The sequence below is a fragment of the Oncorhynchus mykiss genome, chromosome 4, assembly GCF_057628025.1.
Source record: "Oncorhynchus mykiss isolate SJ-2025 chromosome 4, ASM5762802v1, whole genome shotgun sequence".
NCBI classification, from domain to species: Eukaryota; Metazoa; Chordata; class Actinopteri; order Salmoniformes; family Salmonidae; genus Oncorhynchus; species Oncorhynchus mykiss.
The window spans coordinates 6687781-6710053 of NC_143025.1; the positions used below are offsets into that span (position 1 = coordinate 6687781).

A 22273-nucleotide genomic window follows, 5' to 3' on the forward strand; every position below is an offset into this window, starting at 1 on the left:
CACGTCATCTGCATAATATTTTACCTGGTGGTGAGCGCTGTTTAGTTTCCCCACATGAGAGAAAAATGTAACCATTTGCACAATCATCCTAACATCTTTTATGAAATGGTGTTTTTTAATTTTTCTTACAGTAACGTTAAACTATGGCATTACATTGGGTTCTGTTATGTACAATATTATCACTATGTGATCTTGTAGACATTGATTCAGCTTTGATCTAGCTTTAGTAAACAAGCCCCATTCTTTAGAGTAACATGTTCTCTGAACAGTTGAAGGAGTTTAGCAGAGACTGTTTGTAAAGTACATGCTCGTACACAGAAGCATCAGGACCTTTAGCAGTCACTCCATATAAGGCTATAATTTAATTAGTTATTTTATCCAAGATTTCCAACACAAGTCACACATCACTGCAACAAACAACAAATAATAAAACGAGAAAGAAAATGCCTTAATGCTTTTTGATTAAGTTTAATATGTTTGCATAGAAAAGCTAGACAAATGCATATGTAACAGTATAACTTTAGACCGTCCCCTCACCCATACCCGGGCGCGAACCAGGGACCCTTTGCACACATCAACAACAGTCACCCACAAAGCATCGTTACCCATCGCTCCACAAAAGCCGAGCGAGGGGAACTACTACTTCAAGGTGTCAGAGCAAGTGACGTCACCGATTGAAACGCTATTTAGCGCGCACCACCGCTAACTAAGATAGCCGTTTCACATCCGTTACACATGTCTATAATAATGTAGAGATGAAGGTAGCCTATAAGTAGCCTATAAGATCATTAGAGAGACCCTTGGTTACCCTTAACATGCTGAGCAGACCGGACACATCACGTGCGCGAGTGTCGCAAAATACATTTAGAAATCCATGTTATTAAATTATTGCACCCACACTGCTCGCGCACGCCAATGAGCGTCTGCGTTGCCAAGGGCTAAAATAGAAGTCAGTTCTATTTCTGACGCAGATCGGGCTTCAAGTCCTGCCTCTCCCATCTCCTCAATGGTTTATAGAAGCAGGTACCACCCACGGGCCATCTCCTCATTGGTTATACCCACGTGGGTGATTGAAAGACAAAATGTTTTGCCGGTCATCGTGGTAATACTATGAAAGTGTAGATGCCAATCACCATATAAGTTCAAAGATGAAAAAGCCTGGAAGAAGGAGAGATGAGTAGAAACGATTCAGTTGGCCGTTTTATGTGTGGATTAATTGTCGGAGTAGAGGACCTTGTGCATTTCAGGTAAAATAACAACTCAATGTTTATATCCCAGGACAAATTAGCTAGCAACAGCAAGCTAGCTAAATAGGACAAATTAGCTAGCAAGTGCAAGCTAACTAGCTAAATTGCCATACATGTTTAATGCTTTTCGACCTGTCCCCAAATTAATGTCATTGGTTCAGAGTTTGTTTTGATATTTTAACCTGCGTGTCGTGATTGCGATTGGTGTAGGGGGACAAAATAAATGTATGCACGATAGCGCACGCGAGCAGCCGGTTTGGGTTCCGTGTTAAGATAAATGGGGTGGCAGGTAGCCTAGTGGTTGGAGTTTTGGGCCAGTAACCGAAAGGTTGCAGGATTGAATCCCCGAGCTGACAAGATACAAATCTGTTGTTCTGCCCCTGAACAAGGCAGTTAACCCACTGTTCCCCTGAACAAGGCAGTTAACCCACTGTTCCCCTGGACAAGGCAGTTAACCCACTGTTCCCCTGGACAAGGCAGTTAACCCACTGTTCCCCTGAACAAGGCAGTTAACCCACTGTTCCCCTGAACAAGGCAGTTAACCCACTGTTCCCTTGAACCAGGCAGTTAACCCACTGTTCCCCTGAACAAGGCAGTTAACCCACTGTTCCCCTGAACAAGGCAGTTAACCCACTGTTCCCCTGAACAAGGCAGTTAACCCACTGTTCCCCTGAACAAGGCAGTTAACCCACTGTTCCCCTGAACAAGGCAGTTAACCCACTGTTCTCCTGAACAAGGCAGTTAACCCACTGTTCCCCTGAGCAAGGCAGTTAACCCACTGTTCCAATGAACAAGGCAGTTAACCCACTGTTCCCCTGAGCAAGGCAGTTAACCCACTGTTCCCCTGAACAAGGCAGTTAACCCACTGTTCCCCTGAACAAGGCAGTTAACCCACTGTTCCCCTGAACAAGGCAGTTAACCCACTGTTCCCCTGAACAAGGCAGTTAACCCACTGTTCCCCTGAACAAGGCAGTTAACCCACTGTTCCCCTGAACAAGGCAGTTAACCCACTGTTCCCCTGAACAAGGCAGTTAACCCACTGTTCCCCTGATCAAGGCAGTTAACCCACTGTTCCCCTGAACAAGGCAGTTAACCCACTGTTCCCCTGAACAAGGCAGTTAACCCACTGTTCCCCTGAACAAGGCAGTTAACCCACTGTTCCCCTGAACAAGGCAGTTAACCCACTGTTCCCCTGAACAAGGCAGTTAACCCACTGTTCCCCTGAACAAGGCAGTTAACCCACTGTTCCCCTGAACAAGGCAGTTAACCCACTGTTCCCCTGAACAGGGCAGTTAACCCACTGTTCCCCTGAACAAGGCAGTTAACCCACTGTTCCCCTGAACAAGGCAGTTAACCCACTGTTCCCCTGAACAAGGCAGTTAACCCACTGTTCTCCTGAACAAGTCAGTTAACCCACTGTTCCCCTGAACAAGGCAGTTAACCCACTGTTCCCCTGAACAAGGCAGTTAACCCACTGTTCCCCTGAACAAGGCAGTTAACCCACTGTTCCCCTGAACAAGGCAGTTAACCCACTGTTCTCCTGAACAAGGCAGTTAACCCACTGTTCCCCTGAGCAAGGCAGTTAACCCACTGTTCCAATGAACAAGGAAGTTAACCCACTGTTCCCCTGAGCAAGGCAGTTAACCCACTGTTCCCCTGAACAAGGCAGTTAACCCACTGTTCCCCTGAACAAGGCAGTTAACCCACTGTTCCCCTGAACAAGGCAGTTAACCCACTGTTCCCCTGAACAAGGCAGTTAACCCACTGTTCCCCTGAACAAGGCAGTTAACCCACTGTTCCCCTGAACAAGGCAGTTAACCCACTGTTCCCCTGAACAAGGCAGTTAACCCACTGTTCCCCTGATCAAGGCAGTTAACCCACTGTTCCCCTGAACAAGGCAGTTAACCCACTGTTCCCCTGAACAAGGCAGTTGACCCACTGTTCCCCTGAACAAGGCAGTTAACCCACTGTTCCCCTGAACAAGGCAGTTAACCCACTGTTCCCCTGAACAAGGCAGTTAACCCACTGTTCCCCTGAACAAGGCAGTTAACCCACTGTTCCCCTGAACAAGGCAGTTAACCCACTGTTCCCCTGAACAAGGCAGTTAACCCACTGTTCCCCTGAACAAGGCAGTTAACCCACTGTTCCCCTGAACAAGGCAGTTAACCCACTGTTCCCCTGAACAAGGCAGTTAACCCACTGTTCCCCTGAACAAGGCAGTTAACCCACTGTTCCCCTGAACAAGGCAGTTAACCCACTGTTCCCCTGAACAAGGCAGTTAACCCACTGTTCCCCTGAACAAGGCAGTTAACCCACTGCTCCCCTGAACAAGGCAGTTAACCCACTGTTCCCCGGTAGGGCGTCATTGTAAATAAGAATTTGTTCTTAACTGACTTGCCTAGTTAAATATTACATGCAGTTAAAGTGGCATTATTATTTTTTTAAACAAAAACAAACGAAAACAAAAAAACTATTTGTTATTGTTTGAAACCCAGATCGGCCCTTTAATGTAAATAACATAGTTGATACAGCCATTTAAAAAGATTGTTAATTCAACAACATTGAAGGGGTTCTGCTTGTCACACTCAGTGTCATGACAGCCAAAACTTGTCAACGTAAATCTGGTACTGCCCATCTCCACCTTCCTGTTACTGATAGACATCACCTGACATCAAGGTGTTTTTCTATGCAGAGTACCTAGCATCCGGGAGTCACACAAACAGCGTTGGAGTCAATTTAATCTTGTCTACCGGACAGCTCTTTCCAGGTGGGAACAAGGTTTTGGGTCAATTCCAAAAATGTAACTGCCATTGAGTTCTCCCCCTTCAATCCAATTCCAGTCTTATACGAATTAATTAAAAAACAACCACATTCTGTAAGCCCTAAAGTGGAATATTACAGAAACACTACAGAAACAGGAGATAGACTAGTGTCCTGTCTAGGGGTGTACTGTACATCAAGCTGACTCACACTGCAGAAACAGGAGATAGACCAACGTCCTGTCTAGTGGGTGTACTGTACATCAAGCTGACTCACACTACAGAAACAGGAGATCGACTAGTGTCCTGTCTAGGGGTGTACTGTACATCAAGCTGACTCACACTACAGAAACAGGAGATAGACTAGTGTCCTGTCTAGGGGTGTACTGTACATCAAGCTGACTCACACTGCAGAAACAGGAGATAGACCAACGTCCTGTCTAGTGGGTGTACTGTACATCAAGCTGACTCACACTGCAGAAACAGGAGATAGACCAACGTCCTGTCTAGTGGGTGTACTGTACATCAAGCTGACTCACACTACAGAAACAGGAGATAGACTAGTGTCCTGTCCAGGGGGTGTACTGATACATCATGCTGCCTCAAGCTACAGAAACAGGAGATAGACTAGTGTTCTGTCCAGGGGGTGTACTGTACATCAAGCTGACTCACACTACAGAAACAGGAGATCGACTAGTGTCCTGTCTAGGGGATGTACTGTACATCAAGCTGACTCACACTACAGAAACAGGAGATAGACTAGTGTCCTGTCCAGGGTGGTGTACTGTACATCAAGCTGACTCACACTACAGAAACAGGAGATAGGCCCCTACTTTAATAAATGGATCACTAGTCACTTTAAACAATGCCACTCTAAATAATATGTTTACATATCTTACATTACTCATATCACATGTATATACTGTATATTATACCGTCTATTGCACCTTGCCTATGCTGCTTAGCCATCGCTCATCCATATACTTATAAGTACATATTCTCATTCACCCCTTTAGATTTGGGTGTATAAGGTAGTAGTTGTGGGATTGTTAGGTTAGATTACTCGTTGGTTATTACTGCCTTGTTGGATCTAGAGGCACAAGCATTTCACTACACTCGCATTAACATTTTATTTTTTTAAATTTTATTTGACCTTTATTTAACTAGGCAAGTCAGTTAAGAACAAATTCTTATTTTCAATGACGGCCTAGGAACAGTGGGTTAACTGCCTGTTCAGGGGCAGAACGACAGATTTGTACGTTGTCAATTTGGGGATTTGAACTTGCAACCTTCCCGGTTACTAGTCCAACGCTCTAACCACTAGGCTACCATCTGCTAACCATGTGTATGTGACCAATAAAATTTGATTTGATTTGATATCGTGATGTTAATTTTTGTTTCCAGGGTTAATCCTAACCTCGTGTAAATATAGTACTACTTTAGTACTGTATGATAAAACACAAAACAACAAATATATATTTCTGTATTATAATGTCAGGGATGACTCTCTAACTGTCATCCACCAAAGAGCTAAAGCCTTGTTTACACCGCAGGCCTTAACGCTCAGATCAGTTTTGTTTTTCAAATCTGTTTTGGAATACTGACTGTCCAAACAGTTACAAGTGACCAAATCACCTTTCTGTATGTGTTCAGACAGCAGTCATTTGTTGACATGGCTACGCTAGTTGTCTTAGTAATGTGTGAGCAGTGGTGTAGGCTGATTGGTGGTGGCACTCATGCTTCCTATCACTCAGAAGTTAAGTAGCAAGCTAAGGTGACAATAATGCCTGGATGTTTCCTAGTTGTTTTGAATGTCCAGAATCATAGTGTAAGAACACTTTTAAAGTCTCGAAGGACAAGATTATCCAACTTTCAAAACAAGTCGGGTTTTTGCTAGCCACAGCAGTCAACTAGCTAGCTAGGTAGCCACAGCGGTCAACTAGCTAGCTAGGTAGCTGTTTAGCTAGCCACAGCAGTCAACCAACTAGCTAGGTAGCTGTTTAGCTAGCCACAGCAGTCAACTAGCTAGCTACGTAGCCACAGCGGTCAACTAGCTAGCTAGGTATCTGCTTAGCTTTCTAGCATATTCACTCATTAACAATTAACAAGCTAGTTAGCTACCAAACGTTCTTGTTAATCTGTCATCCAATAAACTAGCAAGCAAAATGCCAAATAACAGTCTAAAAACCACCTGAGGTCAAATTGAGCAAGGTTTGACCGTTCAGACACAAGTCGCATTACCTTTGAAGGTGGTTTGAAATGTGGCTGGAAATATCTGCTTCCATGTGCTTTTTGGCTGTTCAAACTGTTGGAAAATGTACAGATTCTAATCTGATATGCAACATGTTTTAGGGGGGGGGGGGGGGGGGGGGGATCACTTCAAACTGCCAGTGTGAAGAAGGCTAAAGAGGTCTCACAGCTTAATAAACCAAAGCTTTCTAAAATAAGGTGCATGCACTTCTACAATAAAACAAACAACGGACATAAGAATTGGAAGGTTGCATTTTAATAAGATAAGTAAGCATAAGTTTCTACATTTTAAATATGATTTAATCTACATTTGACATATAAATCAAAGCGATTAGATAAATAACAGCCATGTGAAGCAGGGTAGCAGGGTGTTCCTTAGTAAGCAGCGAGTGGATTGGTGCTGGACCATTTCCATCTGTATTAGTACAGATCCCATTTACACCAGCGTGTTGCTGCGTGTCCTGCGGGCAGGCACCCTAATGGCTCTGTTGCAGTCGCTGTGTCTGCAGCTACACTCCTCCACGTGTAGGTAGGTGTAGGGCACCACATCTCCATTCAGACACCGTAGGTCCACCGTGCGGTTACTGGACCGGGACTCCTGGCAACAGGCACACGAGTGGTCCAGAGACGCAGCCATGGCAGAGTACCTGGAGGACGGGAGTGAAAGAGAGGTGTTCACAGAGATTAAGAGATCATCTACTCCCCAAGAGACAAAGACACCTCAACAAATGACACGTTTCACAAAACACAAATACATTTAGGGGGTGTGTGTGTGTGTCCCAGACACAGATTAAACCTAGTCCTGGACTAAGAAGCATGTTCAATGGAGATTCATTTAAAATTATTTTCAGTCCATCACTAGGCTTATTAAACTGGACACTGGAACCCTCCCCATGGTGTTGTGGCTGTGATGAGGATCCACTGGGTTGTGATATTAGCATTGTTTCCACACTCACTTGGTGAAGGTGTTGCAGGATCCCTCACAGTACGGCATCTCCACCTCCTCAACAGACTGGCAGCTCTTGTGGTTGATGAAACTCTTCATGGATCCTACCTTACAGGCCTTGTCCTTCTCCACACCTGGTATTGGAGGGAGACACATCGTTATACATGATCCGTCTGGAAAGACCATGAAAAAGAGCTGCACCTGTTTGAGTTCACTGACTACAAGGTGGCTCTCCTTGTCAATCATTATCAATGAGGAATATCAGTGGTTTTATGATGCATGAATCTGATCATATTCCAATCCTGATATAACACCTTTTAATATTTCACTTTCATACTTACAAATTCTACAGCAGCCGTTTGCAGCGGTCTGAATTGAACCCTGCAGAGAAAAAAGTTTAAACGTTTTCTTTACATAATACATTTCATATTAGGACAAGAGAAGTAATTTTTTTGTCAAATGAAAACTGGTATATTGTGTGTACTGTACTGTGGATCTGATGAAAAAGATTGTGGATCGAAACATTGTAAATAAGATTGGTTATCGAGAGCATATGCTGTCAGCAGGCCTGTCTGTTCTTGTTATGTTGTGTACTGTACTCACAGGCTGGCCTTTCTGTTCTTGTTATGTTGAGTACTGTACTCACAGGCTGGCCTTTCTGTTATTGTTATGTTGTGTCCTGTACTCACAGGCTGGCCTTTCTGTTCTTGTTATGTTGTGTACTGTACTCACAGGCTGGCCTTTCTGTTATTGTTATGTTGTGTCCTGTACTCACAGGCTGGCCTTTCTGTTATTGTTATGTTGAGTACTGTACTCACAGGCTGGCCTTTCTGTTATTGTTATGTTGTGTCCTGTACTCACAGGCTGGCCTTTCTGTTCTTGTTATGTTGTGTACTGTACTCACAGGCTGGCAGTTGGCCTGCTGGAAGGGTGGGCATTGGATGTTGGAGCTCTGGGTCAGATAACTATCACCGTTTTTCACACAGCTGTACTGCTGGCACTTGTCACCAGGAGCAGACCATGTATCTCCATGCTGGACGGACGGACGGACGGACACACACACACACACACACACACACACACACACACACACACACACACACACACACACACACACACACACACACACACACACACACACACACACACACACACACACACACACACACACACACACACATTTTACATGAAATGTTTGTCATTTAGCAGACGCTCTTATCCAAAACGTTTTTTACATTAGTGCATGTGTCTTAAGATCGCTAAGTGAGACAACAAGATACACCACTCGTAGTGGGTGGGGCGGACTGGGACTTATTTAACACACTCTTTAAAGACGTAGGGTGTCAGAGGTTTTAGGGAGATGGGCAGGCACTCCTGCTGTCCTCATATTATGGGGAAGCTTGTTCCACACACACACACAGCTGCGCAAACAATATAGACATTTAACAGAGACTTACTTACTACTTCTTAGTTTATCTGTGACAGTTAAACTGACAGAAACGGTACCTACCTTCAACAACTGCATGGTCCCATTGATCTGGAGGACACAGTGGGTCTGAACACATTTACCACAGCAGTCATCTGAGCTGTAGCCCGGCTCCTGGTACTCATATCCCTGCAGGAGAAGAGGAACACATGAGTGACTTGCTGCAACACCTAAAAATAATGATGATGATGATGACACACATTATTAAAGTGTGAATACAACCGATTGCCTTCCCAGGAGACTCTATAGAATAGAAGAACTCAAGAACAGATGTCTCACCACCAATTGAGAATGATTTTAAAAGCAAGGACTGGGCTTAATCTGTCGGCAGTTCTGAATCAGACAAGGTTTACTTACTTACTTCATCTGGGTCTAGGAAACCAGCCGATTAAAGTATAAAAACTCGTTGACTGAATACATTTCAGCTACTCATTGGTATTTCAACTTTTGGTAAATATTTGAAAAGTGAGCAGACACGGCAGCTGTACCAGTTGTTACCTTTTCACAATCTTCGTCACATTGCATGAATCCACAGTCAATTTGGTAATGACCAGACTTGGGGTCCACTTTGTTGGTGCAGGTGCACTCCTGGCACTCTGATCCCGGTACTTTAGAATTGGGCTAGAAGAACAAGTAACTCATTACACATTACTTCAGGGGAACCAGGATACCCACTGTCTCTAACACAGGGGATACAGGATACCCACTGTCTCTAACACAAGGGGATCCAGGATACCCACTGTCTCTAACAGAGTGGAACCAGGATACCCACTGTCTCTAACACAGGGGAACCAGGATACCCACTGTCTCTAACACAGGGGATCCAGGATACCCACTGTCTCTAACAGAGTGGAACCAGGATACCCACTGTCTCTAACACAGGGGAACCAGGATACCCATTGTCTCTAACACAGGGGAACCAGGATACCCACTGTCTCTAACACAGGGGAACCAGGATACCCACTCTCTCCGACACTATTTGACATGAACCCATATAGCGTATGAGATTTACTGTACACATTCTGCAATATATTAAAACAAGTAAAAACCAACAGTGTTTATTTATGTAATGAACATTTCAGATGAGAGAGCAGAATAGTTTGTCATTACCAGGTATTCAACGCCTTTGTGAAGACAAACTCTTTTAGGCTCTGAAAGAGACAAGAGACACAAACAACCAATTGAGAGAGAGACACAAACAACCAATTGAGAGAGAGACACAAACAACCAATTGAGAGAGAGACACAGACAACCAATCCATGGGACTGTCTAAAAGAACGGGTATTATCTCAGCAATACAAACACAGGAATACTAGATAGTCTAGATATAGTTCAAGAGACCATACCACATGTAGATAGTCTAGATAGTATAGATCTAGGTAAAGAGACCATACCACATGTAGATAGTGTAGATAGTCTAGATAGTCTAGATATAGTTCAAGAGACCATACCACATGTAGATAGTGTAGATAGTCTAGATAGTATAGATCTAGGTAAAGAGTCCATACCACATGTAGATAGTGTAGATAGTCTAGATAGTATAGATCTAGTTAAAGAGACCATACCACATGTAGATAGTGTAGATAGTCTAGATCTAGGTAAAGAGACCATACCACATGTAGATAGTGTAGATAGTCTAGATAGTCTAGATATAGTTCAAGAGACCATACCACATGTAGATAGTGTAGATAGTCTAGATAGTATAGATCTAGGTAAAGAGTCCATACCACATGTAGATAGTGTAGATAGTCTAGATAGTCTAGATATAGTTCAAGAGACCATACCACATGTAGATAGTGTAGATAGTCTAGATAGTATAGATCTAGGTAAAGAGTCCATACCACATGTAGATAGTGTAGATAGTCTAGATAGTCTAGATATAGTTCAAGAGACCATACCACATGTAGATAGTCTAGATAGTATAGATCTAGGTAAAGAGACCATACCACATGTAGATAGTCTAGATAGTATAGATCTAGTTAAAGAGACCATACCACATGTAGATAGTCTAGATAGTCTAGATAGTATAGATCTAGGTAAAGAGTCCATACCACATGTAGATAGTGTAGATAGTCTAGATAGTATAGATCTAGGTAAAGAGTCCATACCACATGTAGATAGTGTAGATAGTCTAGATAGTCTAGATATAGTTCAAGAGACCATACCACATGTAGATAGTCTAGATAGTATAGATAGTATAGATCTAGTTAAAGAGACCAGACCACATGTAGATAGTGTAGATAGTCTAGATAGTATATATATAGGTAAAGAGACATTACCACATGTAGATAGTCTAGATAGTCTAGATAGTATAGATCTAGGTAAAGAGTCCATACCACATGTAGATAGTGTAGATAGTCTAGATATTATAGATCTAGGTAAAGAGACCATACCACATGTAGATAGTGTAGATAGTCTAGATAGTATAGATCTAGGTAAAGAGACATTACCACATGTGTGCTCTGGACAGCATTTTCCCTCAGGGACTGAAACCACTGGCACGAACCCAATAGGACAGTTCATGTTGGTAGGTGGGCAAGTGCTGCTGTCACAACCTAGGAGGGGAAACAATAGCAGAGTATGGACATAATAATATGAGCTGATTCATGTCTTCACTATGTGTGTGTTTTCAACACGACTGAGCTGAGCCCAGCTGTACGGCACTGGCCTGGTTACACATCAACCCTAGATCCTGGACCCGTGCTGGAAAGGACAATGTGAAAAGAACATATCCAAGCCAGCACAGTACGGTTCAGGTCGGCACAATACTGTTGATATAGATCTGAGTATAATATGTAGGGTAAAAAAGTGTTGTGAGATCCTTACGGCAGGCGAGGTTGGAGCAGCATGGATCGGATGGATCGGTTTGGTTGACATATACAAAGCCTGGTCCAGTGCATATATCTATTGGTGGTTTGGAGCAGACCTTGGGTTTACAGTTCACAGTCTTGGTGGACTCCAAACAAATGCAGTCCTGGCACTTGTACTCAAACCTCTCGTTGAACTGTGATGAGATACAACAAGAGTGAGTGTGGTTCTATCAATGGGTTTGGTCAAATGTAGTGCATTAAATAGGACATAGGGGGCTAAATATAGGGCATAAGGGGGCCATTTGGCATTCAGACAATGTGGATAATACTGTGTGGACGCTGTAAGTAGGTCCTCATATAAACCTCTGGCATCATCCATGACAGAGCCAGTGGACTAGATAACAGTCTATATTAATTAGTCAAATAAATAACGATGAATCAAATCCAAAAGGCCTAACGTACCTCTCGTGGAACTCCTTCAGGGTCAATGCATCCTTCAAAAACACAAACACCACCATTTAGTAGAACATTCATAGACCTCAAACATCCTTGGAAAGGTTAAGTCCTAACCATCTTCTCTGTGTCGTCAACATGAAATGGACCAATGGCAGTAACTGGGAACACTCACCACACTTATCAACACAGATCCCTGAGTCCTTGTTGAAGAGTTTCATCCCATCAGGACAGAAGCAGCCTTCTGTGGTGAAGTTCATCCTAGACTCGTCTGGACTGTAGAACACAACATTACAGTGACAACTCCTATTTCCTATGTACAGCAACTCTATATTTAACTGTAGGTAGGTATTTTCTCTTTGTCTTATTTGACAGTCATAACGTTGTCTACCTCAGTTAACATAAAACATGAAAGCAAGGATGTTTTTGCGCTAGACAATCTCTAAATAGAAACCTACTTGTCATCACAGGTTGGCTGTTCTGCAGGACCGCAGGGCTTGTAGACTTTGTCAGCCGGACAGTCGCTGGCTGTTGAAGAAAGACACAACTCAGTCTATAGTGACACCCGAACCCTCTGTCTCAGTCTCCAGTATATCTACTGCAATAGTCTATGTGCCGGGGGGCTAGGTTTAGACTGTCCTATCTGGTATAATTCTCCTGTCATCTCTGGTGTCCTGTGTGACCTTAAGTATGCTACCCCTAATTCTTCTCTCTCTCTCTCTTTCTCTGTCTCCCTTCACAGAGGACCTGAGTCCAAGGACCATGCCTCAGGACTATCTGGCCTGACGACTCCTGGCTGTGTCTGTCCCCAGTCAACCTGGTCGTAATGCTGATCCAATTTCTGCTGTTGTGACTGCATCTATGGAACCCTGTCCTGACCACCGGATGTGCTGTTTCGACCCTCTCTCTCTCTCTCTCTCTCTCTCTCTCTGTCTGTCTCGCTCTCTCTCTCTCTCTCTCTACCAAACCTGCTGCTGAACGGTCTGGCCTTAATGGCCATGTACTCTTACAATCTCCACCCAGCACAGCCAGAAGAGGACTGGCCACCCCTCAGATTCTGGTTTCTTCCTAGTTTTTCCATGCCACCGTGCTTCTACATCTGTATTGCTTGCTGTTTGGGGTTTTAGGCTGGGTTTCTGTATAAGCACTTTGTGACAACTGCTGATGTAAAAAGTGTTATCACAATGGAAAAATGTTCTGACTACAGTCATCATTTACAATCAGTTGATTGTAGGACTGAAGCCCGATACTATATTACACATTACAAAGGGGAACCAGACAAGGATGTCCACTATCTCCATCATTTATCACTTCAAATACAAAAATGCACTAATCTAATATTTACAAATAGAAACCCCCCTCCTCTATTGTGTGTTCATCTACAACACATACTAAGTTGTGTTAGTATAGTATTGTTCCTGGTCTCATCTACACAGTTCCTTGTTCCTGGTCTTCTTCACAGTACTTCATATCTCTTCAATGGTGGACTTATTTATCTATCCTTATCAGGTGAGTCTTATTTAACCTGGTGAGTCAGGATGTTTTCAACGAGTACAGTAAGCCTACCACAGAGCTCGGTGTGGTTTCTCCAGTAGATGCATACTCCAAACTGGGCACAGGCAGCAGCGTATGTCTGCAGACTGGTGCACTCCACCGCTGGGTTGGACACGTGGCAGCTGTCATAGACACAGCCCTTGTAGAAGTTGTCAGGTGAGACAAATGGATGACAGGCTGCAAACATGCTGTGGATTGAAAACGAAAGAATGAAAGAATATGAGAAACAGACCTTCCAAATACGCTGTAAGATTCATTTTGGTTTCTGTCAGACACCAAACACACATTTGTGTATAGGTTAGGGGTATAGAGCTACATCATTGCATGTGAGAATTTAGTCTGTGATAAGTTAGATTGTTGATAGTTACAAAAAGTTTTATAACTTTACTCAAACTCCTGACAGACTGTTTAATGGAGTAGCTGGCCACTCCTGACAGACTGTTTAATGGAGTAGCTGGCCACTCCTGACAGACTGTTTAATGGAGTAGCTGGCCCCTCAGGACAGACTGTTTAATGGAGTAGCTGGCCACTCCTGACAGACTGTTTAATGGAGTAGCTTGCCACTCCTGGCAGACTGTTCAATGGAGTAGCTAACCCCTCATGACAGACTGTTCAACGGAGTAGCTGGCAATTTTCCCACACAGCATTTGTGTCATTTAAATCACCCTAAGCATGACATTTTATTAGAGAACTTGTACAGTGCCTTTACGAAGGTGGACCTGTCCTTCAGGAGATCACAGTGCCTTTATGGAGGTTTACCTGCCCTTCAGGAGATCACAGTGCCTTTACAAAGGTGGACCTGTCCTTCAGGAGATCACAGTGCCTTTAGGGAGGTGAACCTGTCCTTCAGGAGATCACAGTGCCTTTATGGAGGTTTACCTGTCCTTGAGGAGATCACAGTGCCTTTAGGGAGGTTTACCTGTCCTTCAGGAGATCACAGTGCCTTTAGGGAGGTGGACCTGTCCTTCAGGAGATCACAATGCCTTTAGGGAGGTTTACCTGTCTTTCAGGAGATCACAGACAGAGGAGTCTGGCTTGCATGGCTTCTGTGTGGGTTCAGGGAGAGGAGAGTTGGTGGGGATTCCAGGTGGCACATGGCATTCAGGTTGGTAGAGGTCCTTGGCTGGCCAGTAGTCTGCCATCACAGCACAGTTCTCCACCAGCTGTCCTCCAGGCAACATGCAGTCATCAGCCTTGTTGTTGCTACATGTTCCTGGAAGAGATGCATACATTTCAGGTTCAAGGCGTTTATTTTGCCATTTGCAGCTATTAAAAGTAATACATACATTGGACATCTTTGTTGGAGCTCTCTCACATTTAGTACAGCACATACAGTAAAAATATCAGACACAGACATCAGACAGGAAAGTCCAAACCATTGTTTTCTAGCCTGGTCCCTGATCAGTTTGTGCTGTCTTGCCAAACCCTATGGTTCGATATCTGACAACAACCCATAGGGTTTTGGTAAAAAGAACCCAAACAGATCTGGGACCAGGCTAGTTGTTCACCTCCAACCTTGGATAAATGATTTCCATCAATTCAAAGATTTCTCCATTAGGCTTTCTCACACCATGCTCAGAATACAAAGTGACCGCTCTCTGTTTAAGTTCAGTGATTCACAATCATTTCTCAGCTCTTATGTTTAAATGCCCAAGATACATAGTTTGAGGACAACAAATGAATGAAACTAAGTCCTTACCACAATGACCCTGTGTATTGTTGCCAAAGTGTTGCCAAGGAAGGTTGACGCTGAAGCCAGTGACTCCAAAGGTAACTACCACCTGGAGGTGTGCTATCTCCAAGACCATGTTGATACCAGAGTTCATCACCTTCACACCGTGCCGCGTGAAGGGTAGTCTCAGGGAAACTCCATCAATAAGAGCCTGAAAGACAGATGGCAGGGAGAGAGGGATGAAAGACAGATGGACGAAAGGGGGGGGATAGAAAAGGATAGGAAAAAGGGATGGAAGAGAGAGAGATCAATCTTCAGGATCTCTTAAAGAAAATGGAAGGTGACCGCAATACTTACTAATATCATGACATTACAGGTTGAATTAAGTTGATGGAGAACATCAAATTCATATGTTGTATCAATGAAAGCTACGGATGTTGAGAACTAATGCACAATTCAGTACAGAGAATGAAATAATGGAAGAGAATTGTCTTTCATTTTCACATAAATCATTTCTCAGTCCTTTAGGCCCCAAATCCAGCCATTCAACATATGTATGGCCTGAATTGCTTATATTGATTTCTGAGCCAGTTTATCCACTTAAGTTACCTCCAACTGAGCAGCTCCAATGAGGTTGTGATTCTTCAGTGTTATAACTGTTGAGCGGTAGGACACGATGATGGATCGAGGACAAGACACGTCCTCGGTGGGATCACAGTTGACATTGTCGATGTAGATCTTGAAGTGGTGACGCGGCAACATCTCCTCCATCAGCACATAGGTACAGTTCCCTTGGAAGCTGTAGAAGAGCCCGTCGAAGGTGATGTAATGGGGGTCTCCCCAACCCTCACAGACGCCTGTCATGAAAATAAACACGGTTATAAAGCAGACAGACATTACGATCCTCTGTCAAATGATTTTTTTTTTAAATGTATGAAGTAATATTTATATTGAGTATTTATATTGAGTATTATTCCAAACGTTAGTGATAAGGACGTGTATGTTATTAGTTACAGAAACTGGACATGGCCATCTACCTTCCTGACCAGGTCAGAGGAGAAGAAGAAGCTTTCACAACTCACAGTCACACACAAATCGTTGGCAGCAGTAGAACTCATCCCATTGTAGCACTGGTTTCTTGCCATTGGTACATGTGATTGGCTCAGGCTTTGGGCATTCATACGGAATTATCTCAATGGTGTTGTTTTCAATGCATCTGGCCAAAGTGCAGTTGCAGAGCCAGAAAGTTTCATTTTGCTGATATTTTAGAGAGAAAATAAAATTGCATGTCATCAGAGAGCTTTCACAATTCACACAGGAATCAATTAATAAGTCTCTGAAAGGACTTTTCGACCTCGTTGACATCAAATGTTGGCCATGTGTTGTCGACGTTAAGGGAGCCCAGTTGATTATGTGATGGTTATATTGAGGTACTTACCACTTTGTCCCACTCAGGACAAGTGATTGGTGGAGGGGTTGGTGACCCAGTTGTGGTTGGTATTGAACTGACAACATTTCCTGGTGTCGGAACAGTTATTGGAGGACCAGTGACAACCGATTCATGGGTTGTTGGTGATGTGGTTGTCATTGGAGTTGTGGCTTCTGTTGTAGTTGGTGGTTTAGGTGTTGTTGTAGGAGCTTTAGTGGTTGTGGTGTCTATGACAGGGGTGGTTGTGGTTGGTTTTTCTGTTGTCCTGGGGGTTGTGGTTGGTTCTTCTGTTGTCCTGGGGGTTGTGGTTGGTTCTTCTGTTGTCGTTGGGGTTGTGGTTGATTCTTCTGTTGTCGCTGGGGTTGTGGTTAGAGTTATTGCTTCCGTTGTAGTTGGTGGTTTAGGTGTTGTTGTAGGAGCTTTAGTGGTTGTGGTGTCTATGACAGCGGTGGTTGTGGTTGGTTTTTCTGTTGTCCTGGGGGTTGTGGTTGATTCTTCTGTTGTCGTTGGGGTTGTGGTTGGTTCTTCTGTTGTCGCTGGGGTTGTGGTTGGTTCTTCTGTTGTCGTTGGGGTTGTGGTTGATTCTTCTGTTGTCGTTGGGGTTGTGGTTGATTCTTCTGTTGTCGCTGGGGTTGTGGTTTGAGTTATGGCTTCCGTTGTAGTTGGTGGTTTAGGTGTGGTTGTTGTTGGTGGTAATGGTGTGGTAGTTGGTGGTGTTGTTGTTGGTGGTGGTGTGGTTGTTGGTGGTGTTGTTGTTGTTGGTGGTGGTGGTGTTGTTGATGGTGTTGGTGGTGTTGTTGTTGGTGGTATTGGTGTGGTTGTTGTTGGTGGTAATGGTGTGGTTGTTGTTGGTGGTGTTGTTGTTGTTGCTGTTGTTGTTGTTGGAATTGTTGTGGTTGTTTCGGGTGGTATTGGTGTGGTTGTTGTTGGTGTTGTTGTTGGTGGTATTGGTGTTGTTGTTGTTGTTGTTGGTATTGGTGTTGTTGATGGTGTTGGTGGTATTGGTGTTGTTGTTGTTGGTGGTATTGGTGTGGTTGTTTTTGGTGGTATTGGTGTGGTTGTTGTTGTTGGTGTTGTTGTTTGTGTTGTTGTTGATGGTGTTGGTGGTGTTGTTGTTGTTGGTGGTGCTGTTGTTGTTGGTGGTGGTATTGGTGTGGTTGTTGTTGGTGGTTTTGGTGTTGTTGTTGTTGGTGGTATTGGTGTTGTTGATGGTGTTGGTGGTATTTGTGTTGTTGTTGTTGGTGGAATTGGTGTGGTTGTTGGTGGTGTTGTTGTTGATGGTGTTGTTGTTGTTGGTATTGGTGTTGTTGATGGTGTTGGTGGTATTGGTGTTGTTGTTGTTGGTGGAATGGGAGTTGTTGTTGTTGTTGGTGTTGTTGGTGTGGTTGTTGGTGGTATTGGTGTTGTTGTTGTTGGTGGAATTGGAGTTGTTTTTGTTGGTGTGGTTGTTGGTGGTATTGGTGTTGTTGTTGTTGTTGGTGTTGTTGTTGATGGTATTGGTGTTGTTGTTGGTGGTGGTGTTGGTGTTGTTGTTGGTAGTATTGCTGTTGTTGTTGTTGTTGATATTGTTGTGGTTGTTTCGGGTGGTATTGGTGTGGTTGTTGTTGGTGGTATTGGTGTGGTTGTTGTTGGTGTTGTTGATGGTGGTATTGGTGTTGTTGTTGGTTTTGGTGTTGTTGATGGTGTTGGTGGTATTGGTGTGGTTGTTTTTGGTGGTATTGGTGTGGTTGTTGTTGGTGGTATTGGTGTTGTTGATGGTGTTGGTGGTATTTGTGTTGTTGTTGTTGGTGGAATTGGTGTGGTTGTTGGTGGTGTTGTTGTTGATGGTGTTGTTGTTGTTGGTATTGGTGTTGTTGATGGTGTTGGTGGTATTGGTGTTGTTGTTGTTGGCGGAATGGGAGTTGTTGTTGTTGGTGTTGTTGGTGTGGTTGTTGGTGGTATTGGTGTTGTTGTTGTTGGTGGAATTGGAGTTGTTGTTGTTGGTGTGGATGTTGGTGGTATTGGTGTTGTTGTTGTTGTAGGTGTTGTTGTTGATGGTATTGGTGTTGTTGTTGGTGGTGGTGTTGGTGTTGTTGTTGGTAGTATTGCTGTTGTTGTTGTTGATATTGTTGTGGTTGTTGTTGGTGGTATTGGTGTGGTTGTTGTTGGTGGTATTGGTGTGGTTGTTGTTGGTGTTGTTGGTGTTGTTGATGGTGTTGGTGGTGTTGTTGTTGTTGGTGGTGCTGTTGTTGTTGTTGGTGGTATTGGTGTTGTTGTTGTTGGTGGTATTGGTGTTGTTGATGGTGTTGGTGGTATTGGTGTTGTTGTTGTTGGTGGAATTGGTGTGGTTGTTGGTGGTGTTGTTGTTGTTGTTGGTATTGGTGTTGTTGTTGGTGTTGGTGGTATTGGTGTTGTTGTTGTTGGCGGAATGGGAGTTGTTGTTGTTGGTGTTGTTGGTGTGGTTGTTGGTGGTATTTGTGTTGTTGTTGTTGGTGGAATTGGAGTTGTTGTTATTGGTGTGGTTGTTGGTGGTATTGGTGTTGTTGTTGTTGTTGGTATTAGTTTTGTTGTTGTTGGTGGTGTTGTTGTTGGTGTTGTTGTTGTTGTTGTTGTTGTTGGTATTGCTGTTGTTGTTGTTGTTGGTATTGCTGTTGTTGTTGTTGGTTGTATTGGTGTGGTTGTTGTTGGTGGTTTTGGTGTGGTAGTTGTTGGTGGTGATGTTGCTGTTATTGTTGTTGTTGGTTTTGGTGATGTTGTTGATAAACATTCAATGCAACAGAGGACTCTAATCTTATAGTTAAAGCACTTAAATGGTCTCTGAGTTTGTTTATTTTCTTCACATATTAACCCGAAGTCAACATCGCACTCCACAACTTGGCCTGTCGAAGCTACATAGTCCTCTAAGCTTGTATTTGGATAGTCTGTAGCTACACATTCAATATCCTGTGGATCTTTACACACTTCTTTTCCACTCTGCGTGATATTCCAATACGTTTCCCAGTCACTCTTATCTTTATCATCATCTTCATCATACCATTCTGACCACTCACAGGTAGGAATACAAGGAGTAGTTGTTGGCTCTGGTGTCTGGGGGGTAGTTGTTGGTGGTATTGGTGTGGTTGTTGTTGGTGGAATTGGTGTGGTTGTTGGTGTTTGGGTGGTTGTTGTTGGTGGTATTGATGTTGTTGTTGTTGGTTTTGGTGTGGTTGTTGTTGTTGGTATTGGTGTTGTTGTTGTTGGTGGTATTGGTGTGGTTGTTGTTGCTGTTGTTGTTGTTGGTGTTGTTGTTGGTGGTATTGGTGTTGTTGTTGTTGTTGGTATTGGTGTTGTTGATGTTGGTGGTGGTATTGGTGTTGTTGTTGTTGGTGGTATTGGTGTGGTTGTTGTTGTTGTTGAGTGTGTTGGTGGTGTTGATGTTGTTGTTGATGGTGTTGGTGGTGTTGTTGTTGTTGGTGGTGGTGTTGTTGATGTTGCTATTGGTGTTGTTGTTGGTGGTATTGGTGTTGTTGTTGTTGTTGGTGGTGGTATTGGTGTTGTTGTTGTTGGTGGTATTGGTGTTGTTTGTATTGGTGTTGTTGTTGTTGGTGGTATTGGTGTGGTTGTTGTTGGTGTTGTTGTTGCTGGTGTTGTTGTTGGTGGTATTGGTGTTGTTGTTGTTGTTGGTATTGGTGTTGTTGATGGTGTTGGTGGTATTGGTGTGGTTGTTGTTGGTGGTATTGGTGTTGTTGTTGTTGGTGGTATTGGTGTGGTTGTTGTTGGTGGTATTGGTGTGGTTATTGTTGGTGGTGTTGTTGTTGGTGTTGTTGTTGGTGGTATTGGTGTTGTTGTTGTTGTTGGTATTGAAGTTGTTGATGGTGTTGGTGGTATTGGTGTTGTTGTTGTTGGTGGTATTGGTGTGGTTGTTATTGTTGTTGTTGTTGTTGTTGTTGGTGTTATTGTTGTTGTTGATGGTGTTGGTGGTGTTGTTGTTGTTGATGGTGTTGGTGGTGTGGTTGTTATTGTTGGTGTTGTTGTTGTTGGTGTTGTTGTTGTTGGTGGTGGTATTGGTGTTGTTGTTGTTGGTGTTGTTGTTGTTGGTGGTGGTATTGGTGTTGTTGTTGTTGGTGGTATTGGTGTTGTTGATGGTGTTGGTGGTATTGGTGTTGTTGTTGTTGGTGGAATTGGTGTGGTTGTTGTTGGTGGTATTGGTGTGGTTGTTGGTGTTGTTGTTGGTGTTGTTGTTGTTGGTATTGGTGTTGTTGTTGTTGATGGTGTTGTTGTTGTTGTTGTTGTTGGTGGTGTTGTTGTTGGTGGTATTGGTGTTGTTATTGGTGTTGTTGGTGGTATTGGTGTTGTTGTTGGTGGTGGAATTGGTGTGGTTGTTGGTGTTGTTGATGTTGTTGTTGGTGTTGTTGTTGGTGGTGGAATTGGTGTTGTTGATGGTGTTGGTGGTTTTGGTGTTGTTGTTGTTGGTGGAATTGGAGTTGTTGTTGTTGGTGTGGTTGTTGGTGGTATTGGTGTTGTTGGTATTAGTTTTGTTGTTGTTGGTGGTGTTGTTGTTGGTGTTAGTGTTGTTGTTGGTTTTGGTGATGTTGTTGATAAACATTCAACGCAACAGAGGACTCTAATCTTATAGTTAAAGCACTTAAATGGTCTCTGAGTTTGTTTATTTTCTTCACATATTAACCCGAAGTCAACATCGCACTCCACAACTTGGCCTGTCGAAGCTACATAGTCCTCTAAGCTTGTATTTGGATAGTCTGTAGCTACACATTCAATATCCTGTGGATCTTTACACACTTCTTTTCCACTCTGCGTGATATTCCAATACGTTTCCCAGTCACTCTTATCTTTATCATCATCTTCATCATACCATTCTGACCACTCACAGGTAGGAATACAAGGAGTAGTTGTTGGCTCTGGTGTCTGGGGGGTAGTTGTTGGTGGTATTGGTGTGGTTGTTGTTGGTGGAATTGGTGTGGTTGTTGGTGTTTGTGGTATTGATGTGGTTGTTGTTGTTGTTGTTGGTGTTGTTGTTGTTGGTATTGTTGTGGTTGTTGTTGTTGTTGGTATTGGTGTTGTTGTTGTTGTTGGTATTGGTGTGGTTGTTGTTGTTGGTGGTGTTGTTGTTGGTGGTATTGTTGTTGTTGTTGGTATTGTTGTGGTTGTTGTTGGTGGTAATGGTGTTGTTGTTGTTGGTGTATGTGTGGTTGTTGTTGGTATTTGTGTTGTTGTTGTTGGTGGTATTGGAGATGTTGTTGTTGGTATTGGTGTTGTTGTTGTTGGTGGTATTGGTGTGGTTGTTGTTGGCTTTGGTGTGGTTGTTGTTGTTGGTGGCATTGGTGTTGTTGTTGTTGGTGGTGGTGTGGTTGTTGGTGGTGTTTGTGTTGTTGTTGGTGGCATTGGTGTTGTTGTTGGAGGTTCTGTTGTCAATGTGGTAGTTGTTGGTGTCCACGGTGTTGTTGGTGGTGTTGGTGTGGTTGTCTGGGGGGTTGTTGTTGATGGGCCTGTTGTTGGGCATTCCTCAACACACTCCCCGGTCTCTTCATCAAATATTGGCCTATCTGGAGGGCATTGTGGGTAACAACCTAAAAAGAAGACATTGTGATTTAGTTGTTTTGATTGAGTTATTATATATAATGAAGTTGAGGTTAAGAAAAACAAATTGATATTTTGCAAAGAAGGGCATGTGCATATGGAACTGACATG

General features: G+C 43.4%; 1 protein-coding gene across 1 annotated transcript in view; it reads right to left on the minus strand.

The window, feature by feature from the left end:
• Positions 1–6495: 6495 nt before the first annotated feature.
• muc2.1 (mucin 2.1) overlaps positions 6496–22273 on the minus strand; it is a 36418-nt gene continuing 20640 nt past the window's right edge. Inside the window, exons 26-43 of the mRNA XM_090230996.1 lie at positions 16616–22152; positions 16260–16434; positions 15787–16034; positions 15205–15388; positions 14505–14718; positions 13518–13693; positions 12410–12479; positions 12127–12227; positions 11961–11992; positions 11515–11692; positions 11139–11243; positions 9799–9839; positions 9187–9309; positions 8713–8817; positions 8107–8235; positions 7544–7583; positions 7213–7336; positions 6496–6903 (exon numbers count right to left, since the gene is read on the minus strand). Coding sequence (XP_090087122.1) covers positions 6693–6903; positions 7213–7336; positions 7544–7583; positions 8107–8235; positions 8713–8817; positions 9187–9309; positions 9799–9839; positions 11139–11243; positions 11515–11692; positions 11961–11992; positions 12127–12227; positions 12410–12479; positions 13518–13693; positions 14505–14718; positions 15205–15388; positions 15787–16034; positions 16260–16434; positions 16616–22152 — 7793 coding nt within the window. The 3' untranslated portion in view covers positions 6496–6692. The remainder of the gene's footprint in view (positions 6904–7212; positions 7337–7543; positions 7584–8106; positions 8236–8712; positions 8818–9186; positions 9310–9798; positions 9840–11138; positions 11244–11514; positions 11693–11960; positions 11993–12126; positions 12228–12409; positions 12480–13517; positions 13694–14504; positions 14719–15204; positions 15389–15786; positions 16035–16259; positions 16435–16615; positions 22153–22273) is intronic.